At 31.4% G+C, this 9877-nt stretch overlaps 1 protein-coding gene across 7 annotated transcripts in view; it reads right to left on the bottom strand.

Annotated features, from left to right (window-relative positions):
* The window catches only part of LOC135136915 (multidrug resistance-associated protein 1), a 37159-nt gene that overhangs the window by 25589 nt on the left and 1693 nt on the right, over positions 1 to 9877 (bottom strand). For all 7 annotated transcript variants that reach the window (XM_064066439.1, XM_064066424.1, XM_064066432.1 and 4 more), the window contains exons 2-4: positions 9735 to 9829; positions 9211 to 9516; positions 150 to 604 (exon numbers count right to left, since the gene is read on the bottom strand). In XM_064066439.1, the coding sequence (XP_063922509.1) occupies positions 150 to 604; positions 9211 to 9516; positions 9735 to 9779 (806 nt within the window). In that variant the 5' untranslated portion in view covers positions 9780 to 9829. The remainder of the gene's footprint in view (positions 1 to 149; positions 605 to 9210; positions 9517 to 9734; positions 9830 to 9877) is intronic.

The raw sequence follows: 9877 nt of genomic DNA on the forward strand, positions 1-9877 counted from the left end.
TAAAAAAACACTACTGAGGACGAAGTACGGGTTAAACAAGCACAACAGCGGAAAACTGACTCTACAACAAAGGTGAGTTTGTGTTAGGTACGACAACAAGCGGCGCGTGTTATATTGAAGCTGAAGCAATTTTATTTTGTTAGTGTTACCTTTCGCTTTTTTGGAGAACTTTTCGCCAGTGTTTCTCGAACATGGGGACCACTTCTCGCGCCGAGTCTTCGTGTTTCATGTCCCATAGGTCCGAGTCTACCAGCGGGCGTCTGAAGCCGCGCCACGCAAGGGGGTCGAACCACGAGAACAATAAGCGAGAGAGGAAACTGCTGTTTTCTTCGGGGCATGGGTGCTGCAATTTCGGGTACTCGCTATGTCTTGGAGGTCGATCCGCGAAACAATTTAAAAACAACATGATTAGGACGACGGGGTAATAAATTAAGTAACTGATGTACGCATATTGAGACTCTGGTAGATCTTCTTTGGAACCTCTGACTTCGGTTCTGAATTGGACGGCTCCACATACCGCCGTTAATAGCCAAAATAAGAACTGCAATCCGGACGTGCAGAGGCCATATTTACGATTATAGACTAAAAGTACGGCCGACAGAGCCTGGAATAAACAAATACGGATTACTCACAAAAATCGCAAAATCTTTAAACATTTATAACTGTCAATTAAAGTGTCAACTAGGTGTAATGCCAACATCATTATTTTAAAAATAAATTGCATGGCCTACTAGAGGACTTTTGGTATCGCTACTAACAACAAAGAATTGAAATACTGCCTAAAAACACGAAAATAGTGAAAATTAAATGTCAAACAGCGACAAATCATCACCTGTCTTGAATTATCAATTTTGATTTTTTTTAACGCGTTTTTTGATGGTTTGACCATAGATTAATATAGATGCGACATACAGGCTGATTTTGCAAAACCACCATTACTGACATTGGATTCCTCAACCGCCAAAGACAAGCGCCAAATTTAAATAGTACAATAATTAACAGTGAGAAAAAAAATGAAAAATTAAAATAATCGAAAATTCGAGAAATTTAATAATCGAAAAATCGAAACCTTAAAAAATCGTAAAATTGAAACATTGAAAAATCGAAATATCGAAAAAATGTAAAATTCAAAAATCTAAAATTTAAACACCGAATAACGAAAAATCGAGAAATCGAAACATCCAAATTTAAAAAATCGGATAACTGAAAAATCGAAAAACCGAGAAATCGAAAAATCAAAAGATCAAGAAATCGTGGAGTCGAAAAGTCGAACAATTGAGAAACCGAAATAGGCCAAAATCGAAAAATCGAAAAGTTAAAAATTGAACAATTTATAAATAACTTTTTAAATAAATAAATAAATAAATAAATTGAGAAATTGACAATCAAAATATCGAAAAATCCAAATTTCGACTTCTCGATTCGTTGATTTTTCAGTTTTTCGATTTTTAAATTTTAGATTTCCGAACTTTTATTTGTTTGATTTTTTTATGTTTGGATTTCTCTATTTTCAATTTTACGATATTTTAACTTTTCAATGTTTTAAATTTTCGATCTTTCGATTTTTCAGTTTTTGAATATTTTTTTATTTTTCAAATTTTGACGTTTCTGAATTTACAGTTTTCGGATTTCTCAATTAATCTATTTTTTTATATTCCCATTTCTCCACTTCCCAAAGTTTCGATTTTTCAGTTCTTCAGTTCTTCAATTTTTCGATTTTTTAAGTTTGCGATTTTTCGACTTTTTTGACTTTTCTGTTTCTCAATTTTTTAATTTCCTAACTTTTGGATATTTCGTTCAATTTTGTGGTTTTTCAATTTTTCGATGTCTCAATTTTAACTTCTTAATTTTTAAAATACTAGGTTTTTTCGATTTTTTGAATTTCCAGTTTTTCTATATTTCAACTTTTCGGAATTTTCGGAATTTTTAAATTTTCGATTTTCCAAATTTTCGATGTTTCAATTTTTAAATTAACCGATTGTTCAATTTCTCGATTTTTAAATTTTAGATTTTCCAATTTTTATTTTTTTTATTTTTTATGTTTCGATTTCTCTTTCTCCATTGTACAATTTTCCCATATTTGAACTTTTCAATGTTTTAAATTTTCGATTTCGAGGAAATTGACAGTTTATAAATGCCAAATTTGAAAAATTGAAAAATCGAAAATTTTAAAACACGACATGAAAAGTCGGGAAATCGAAAAATCTAAAATTTTAAATATTGAAAAATTAAAATACCAAAAAATTGAGAAATCTAAAATTTAAAAATCGAAAAAGTGAAAAGTCAACACAGAAAAATCCAGAAGTCAAAAATGGAGAGTCGAAGAACAGAAATATTGAAAAATCCAAAAACTGAAATATCCAAAAACTGAGAACCTAAAGAATCAAAAATTTGAGAAATTGAAAAATCAAAAAAGTGAAGTCGAAATATCGAAACCTTAAACAAATCGAAAAATTGAAAAATCGAAAACCCGAAAAATCAAAAAATTAAAGAATTGAAAAACAGGAAAATCGAAACACTCGAAGGTCAACAAATGGGAAAATCAAAACATCGATTAATTGAAAAATCGAAAAATAGAGTTTATGAAAGTCAAATTTGAAAAATTAAAATATCCAAAATATGACAAAATGACAATTGAAAAACAGGAAATCTAAAACCGGGAAGTCGAAAAATCAAAAGATTAAGAAATCGAAACATTTGAAAAATTCGAAAACTTGAAAAATTCAAATATCGAAGAACTGAACTGAAAAATTGAGCAATCGACAAATCTAAAATTTTAAAAATTAAAATCTCTAAAATTTAAAATCGAAAATTGAAAAATCCAGGAGTCAAAAATCGAAAAGTCACATCGAGATATTAAAAAATCCCAAAACTGAGATATCGAAAAACTGAAAAATGAAAGATAAACTGAGAATCTAATAACCTGAAAAATCCGAAAACTGAAATATCCAAAAACTCAGAACCTAAAACGTCGAAAAATTGAGCAATTGAAAAATCCAAAAAGTGAAGTCGAAAAATCGAAACCTCAAAAAAACTAAAAATGAAAAATTCAAAAATTAAAGAATTGAAGAACAGGAATATCGAAACCCTCGAAAGTCAAGAAATGGGAAAATCAAAACATCGATTAATTGTAAAATCGAAAAATTGACAGTTTATAAATGCCAAATTTGAAAAATTGAAAAATCGAAAATTTGAAAAAACGACAGTTGAAAAACAGAAAATCTAAAACTGGAAAGCCGAAAAATCGAAACATTTGAAAAACTGAAATATGGAAGAGCTGAAATGAAAAATGGAGAAATCGAAAAATCTAAAATTTTAAATATTGAAAAATCTAAATACCAAAAAATTGAGAAATTTAAAATGGAAAAGTCGAAGAATAGAAATATTGAAAAATCCCAAAACTGAAATATTGAAAAACTGAAAAATCCCAAAACTGAAATATCCAAAAACTGAGAACCCAAAGAATCGAAAAATTGGGAATCGAAAAATAAAAAAAGTGAAGTCGAAATATCGAAAAATCCAGAAGTCAAAAATGGAAATGTCGAGGAACAGAAATATTGAAATATCCCAAAACTGAAATATCGAAAAACTGAAAAATGAAAGAAAAACTAAAAAATCCCAAAACTGGAATATCCAAAAGAATCGAAAAATTGAGAAATCGAAAAATCAAAAACCTGAAAAATCAAAAAAATTACAGAATTGAAGAACAGGAAAATCGAAACACTCGAAGGTCAAGAAATGGGAAACTCAAAAAATCGATTAATTGAAAAATCGAAAAATTGCGAGTTTATGAAAGTCAAATTTGAAAAATTAAAAAATCGAAAATTTGACAAAATGACAATTGAAAAACAGAAAATCTAAAACCGGGAAGTCGAAAAATCAAAAGATTAAGAAATCGAAACATTTGAAAAATTCAAATATCGAAGAACTGAACTGAAAATTCGAGAAATCGACAAATCTAAAATTTTTAAAATTAAAAAATCTAAAATTTAAAATCGAAAAATTGAAAAATCTAAAAAGTAAAATAATCGACACATCGAAAAATCCAGGAGTCAAAAATCGAAAAGTCGAAGAATCGAAATATTGAAAAATCCCAAACCGAAATATCGAAAAACTGAAAAATAAAAGATAAACTGAGAATCTAATAACCTGAAAAATCCGAAAACTGAGAACCTAAAAAGTCGAAAAACTGAGCAATTGAAAAATCCAAAAAATGAAGTCGGAAAATCGAAACCTCAAAAAAACTAAAAAATGAAAAATCGAAAAATAAAGAATTGAAGAACAGGAATATCGAAACCCTCGAAAGTCAAGAAATGGGAAAATCAAAACATCGATTAATTGTAAAATCAAAAATTTGACAGTTTATAAATACCAAATTTGAAAAATTGAAAAATCGAAAATTTGAAAGAACCACAATTGAAAAACAGAAAATCTAAAACCAGGAAGTCGAAAAATCGATAGATTAAGAAATCAAAACATTTGAAAAATTCGAAAACATTAAAAACGGAAACATCGAAGAACTGAAATGAAAAATCGAGAAATCGAAAAATCGAAAATTTAAAAATCGAAAAATTGAAAAAACGACAATTGAAAAACAGAACATCTAAAACCGGGATTCTTCAGATTTTCAATTTTTCGAAGTTTCGGTGTTACAATTTTATGATTTTCCGGGGTTTAGATTTTTCACTATTTCGATTATAGTTTTTCGATTTTCCATTTTTTGGTTTTTCACTGTTCCGATTCTTCAGCTTCTCAACTTTGCAATGTTTCGCTTTTTCAACTTTTTAATTTTTCGATTTTCCATTTCGTTTTTTTTTTTAATTTGAACTTTTTCGAACTTGTAGTTTTTCCATTTGTACATTTGTTAGAATTTTCGATTTTCAGTTATCCGGTTTTTCAACTTGAGTTCTTTAATTGTCAGATTTTTCGTTTCTTTAGTTTGTCGATTTGCAATTTTTCGATTATGAATCTTTCAATACTTCGACTTTTCAATTTTCCGATTTTTAATTTTTGAATTTTTCAGTTTTTCGATTATTAATTTTTTAATTTTTATTTTGAAATTTTTCAAATTTACAGTTTTTTGGTTTGCAATTTTTCGATTTTCTACTTGAATTTTTGGATTTTTCAATTTTTCGATTTTCCAGTTTTTCACTTTTTTGATGTTTCAGTGTTCCAATTTTTCGACTTCCCAATATTTAGATTTTTCAGTACATATATATTTCCATTGTAGTTTTTCGATTTTCCAATTTTTGATTTTTCAGTGTTCGGATTTTTCAGTTTCTCAGATTTGCACTGTTTTGATTTTTCATTTGTTCGATTTTTCAACTTTGGAATTTTTTAATTTTTCGATTTTCCAATTCTGTTTCAATTTTTAATTTGAAATTTTTCGAATTTGTAGTTTTTCGATTACACACAATTGAAAAAGAGAAAATCTAAAACCGGGAAGTAGAAAAATCGATAGATTAAGAAATCAAAACATATGAAAAATTCGAAAACAAAAACTGAGGAATTAAAAAATTGAAAAATTGAGAAATCGAAAAATAAAAAAAGTGAAGTTGAAAAATTGAAACCTGAAAAAATAGAAAAATTGAAACCCAAAAAACCTGAAAAATCAATCAATTGAAAAATCGACAAATAGAGTTTATAAAAGTCAAAAATTGAAAAATCGAAATATTTAAAAATCGTAAAATTGAAGAGAAAAACTGAAAAATTGTGAAATTGTAAAATCGAAAAACTCATTTAACTTAAACTACGGCGCTTCTCTATGTTCTCTGGTCTGACAGTTATGGTCAAATAACTGTCAAATAGCTGCAATCCCAACATAATTATTTTAAAAATAAACTTCATGGCCAACTAGGCGACTTTATCAAGTCTTTGAAACGCATTAAAAAAATTGTGCACCCAGATTTCTTACAAATTAAATTCTTATGTAAATCGAAACCCCGATGTTTGCATACAATGGAACAAAAACTTAATGTTTGCAGCACTAAAATATAATTACAACGACAAGATTCTTAAAAAAAAAAAAAAAACAAAATAAATGCAAACAATTTTTAACAAACAAAATATGGAGGGTGTTTTATCAACTCATTTAATATGCAACTTGATAATTACTCTTTTTACATCGTTTAATTTGTTCCAGGAAGCAATTAATAGTATATTACATATCGAGGGTGGTAAGAAGCTAATTACGAACGAAGTTTACACACGAGCGAGCGTAGCGAGCGAGTGATGTAATATGAGTTCGTAATTAGCTTACCACCAGAGTTGTGTCATATACTTTTTTCTACTCATTAAGGTTGAAGTTTGTCATTTTCCCATCGCTGGCAGTGGATGAAATTTCATTTCACCCTCTAGTGGAAAAATACTCGGCCGTCTACGATTTTAAAGGGTCGTCCAGCCTGAGCGTTTCGCAGCTAGCGAAACGTGTCGCGTATCGCCTGCACCGACCGCACCGTCCGCTTCGCGCGCTTCGAAAATCATGACGCCTAGGCTGGACGACCCGTTAGTGTTTGACGTTTAATACTGCTAGTTTACACAAGTGAAAACAATGAACATGAGTGAGACTGACGAAGTTTCTGAAGAAATTTTGAATGCTGCCAATGCGGCATTTTCGAATCTGGGGTGGGATTTTGTTTCTCGATCGAAGTGATAAATTATCACTTGCGATAAATGTCATTGCGTAGCTTTCAAATGCAAGTTTGCATTTATTTTTTGCATATAAGCTTATTAAATGCTCAAAAGTTTACAATTACCTTAATTTTAAGAACTTATAACTCAGAATTACGCTTTTGAACTTCTATTTTGACATAAATTCCGAGGTTATGTCTCCAAAATTTATCACTTCACTCAGAGCTATCGAGAAAATATCACTCCATGAAGAGTTGATTTCGTGCAAGAATCGAGAAATGTGACAGAAATGTCTCACCAACTCAGCCTCTCAACCAATCAGCAAACGAGATTTTATCGCTATCGAGTTTCTTTCGATCGAGAAACAAAATCCCACCCCTGATACAAGTGCAGTTATTGATACAGGAAGCAGCCAACTAAGTTTAAACAAAGATACAAGTTCAAATAATATTTTACTTACGATAAAAGTGTAAATATTATTGGTGATAATTGCACAAATTGTTCTATTACAGTTAATGTATTTCAAAAATAAAATACCTACCATAAACAAACATTTATTTCCTAATTTCTTAGAAAAAATAGTATATGCAACTCGCGGATGAAGAAATTTCAACGGCTCGAGTTTCTTTTTCGCACTCGCTCGTTGCACTCGCTCGTGTGAAAAAATCACTCTCGCCGTTGAAATTCAACTTCATCCACTAGTTCCATAATGTACTATTTCTACGATCTATAATGAAGAATCACTTTCAGAAGAATTTTTTTTTGGGAAAGCAGATATTTAAGTTGCTATGGAAACTACCCAAACAGGCACGTAATATACAGGGTGTCTCAGAAATAAGTACATTAATTTTAATCAGTTATAGAGCTCATTGAACTCAACAACTTTTTTTAGTAGAGTTTTGTCAAGAACTTTTTAATTATCAAGTTAAAAATTGTTAAAGTTATACCCCAATTAAGGTTACCCGCCCATGGATCCTCAGTCACCCATGGACACCAATAATTATTATAATTAATAATTTATGGTCAAAAACAGTTACTAGGATACGTATTTTCCTAATCTTGTCAATGTGACAAACATTTAGAGAGAAATTGCTCCCTAATGGCGTACGGAATTTCATCGGCCCAAATGTGGGTGTTGAACACCTTCCCTCGTGTAACCGAGCTCATCAGTTGAAGGTATAAGAGATACAAAATTTGCTTGTTCGTTTATTTTTCTATTAACCCACTCACAAAAGTCTTGCCTACGTGGTAAGTCTGTTAGTTTCAATAACTGAACTTTCTGGTCCTGAAAGGTGTACATTTGTTCTCTGAGTATCCTCCAAATACTACTCTCCGATACATCACACTAGACAGTGATACGTGCTAGTGCCCGGTCGAACTTCGCCACTCTTCAAAACAGCCTCTTCAATATTAGCAATTCTATTACAACGTAACTCACCCCGATCCTGAGATCCAGGTTTAAAAGATCCGTACTCTCGAAAATGCTGCAACGTTCTTAAAACTGCGCACATTTGGCAGACGACGATTTGGGAGATTTTCTGAAAAAATTCGTTGGGCGCGAGTGCCGTTTCTCCGAGCTTCACCGTACGTTAAAACGATATCGGTGCATTCCAGATTTGAAAACAAAGCCATTTCAACACATTTCGTCTATAAATTAGAAATCTGTGCCAAACAAACTTTAAAGAGACAACGTTTAATAACATTGACATAAAAATAATTGTCAGTGTCAAAACGGTTGCTACGGTACCTTCTTCATTGTTGTAGTGTTGCTATTATTTTTAAGTTATTATTTAAGGTGAACATAGACGGCTCGTGAATATATGGGTGGGAAAATTCGAAATTCGACTTGAGTTTTCGAAAAAATGTTAGATAAAAAAGTTGTTCCGTTTCACGAGTTCTGTTACTGGTTAAAATTAATGTACTTATTTCTGAGACACCCTGTATATATATTACGTGCCTGTTCATTCATTACATACCAGTGGGTGTAACTATGGTTTTACTATGAGGCTAGACAGTTCGTAATTCATGGATTACTATGTGGGAGTAGAAAAAGTAGTTTTACTGGCTAGTTTAGGTAAAACACACTTTACAATAAATAAATATCTAATGTTAATTTTAGTCTACCGTGAGAGACGCCAATGGTCTAGGGAACCCCACTATTTACGACTTTCTCGGAGATTTACGTTGACTGAAACCTTGACCAGTCACACTTAATATTACTTCACAATAATTAGCCGTTTTTTGCATGCTACAAATAGAAGTCTACGGATTTTTTTAATGTGGAACTAAGTGTAAACAATGTCCGGAACTCGACCCAAAAATGGGAAACTCCCACTACCGCTCAAAAGTAAAATTAAATGAACATTTTCAAACAAAAAAACATTGAATTTCTACAAAATTTGCACCAGTGCCGTCACTGTTTATTATTTTTAAATCATTATGTAACAACAATTATAAACAATCGTAAATTGCGACTTTCGCCAGATTACCCTCAATAAGTGACCTAGTGTGAAGGATGAATTTGAGGTTATCCATGACAGATGTCAAAACGCCACTAAATAAAAATAAATTTGTACTTACAAAAGACAACAGTTTTATAATGGGTGTATAAATATCCACATTGCTAACACCACTATCACTAGAACTCGCTGAATTTATTGATGTCACTAAATCAGTTACAGTCAACACAAAAAGAACTGCAGTCCCGAGCAACTTTGACACATTTACCCAGTTCCACGGAATATCACGTTTTTTGCTATGTAAAATATAATAAACTTCTAAACTCGAAAACGTCCACAAGAAAACACAAGGAATCCAAATCAGCACTGTCTTCTCGAAGCATTTTGTAACGTCTGGATCATTTGTGTGCCACGACAGCGACGAGTTCTAAAACAAAAAAAATCAACGGATAACGACAAACCCCAACGAACAAAAAAACCGCACACGTCTTTGTTGTAAACCAATTTGAGCGACACCGGCGCTTCATAACCTAATTTCATTCAACTAACACCCCGATTTTTATAGCACGAAAAATTCAATTCGCTAATTGGTAGACAACAAAGCCGTTTTAAGCGAACAGAATCGATAATTAACACTTTACTTACCCAAAATGTGGAGCCGCAAAACTTGTCCATCGAACTCTCCGCCATTTTTGCCCGGGAACTGCGCAGACGCTGTGGCAATCGAGGTGGTGAAACCGCTAAAATAAAAAAAAGTGAAAGAAACGATTTCGACTTGAGTGTTCCGG

Source organism: Zophobas morio, unplaced genomic scaffold (assembly GCF_036711695.1).
Source record: "Zophobas morio isolate AGI-343-1 ecotype UQ-CSIRO unplaced genomic scaffold, CSIRO_AGI_Zmor_V1 ptg000004l, whole genome shotgun sequence".
In the NCBI taxonomy this organism is placed as follows: Eukaryota; Metazoa; Arthropoda; class Insecta; order Coleoptera; family Tenebrionidae; genus Zophobas; species Zophobas morio.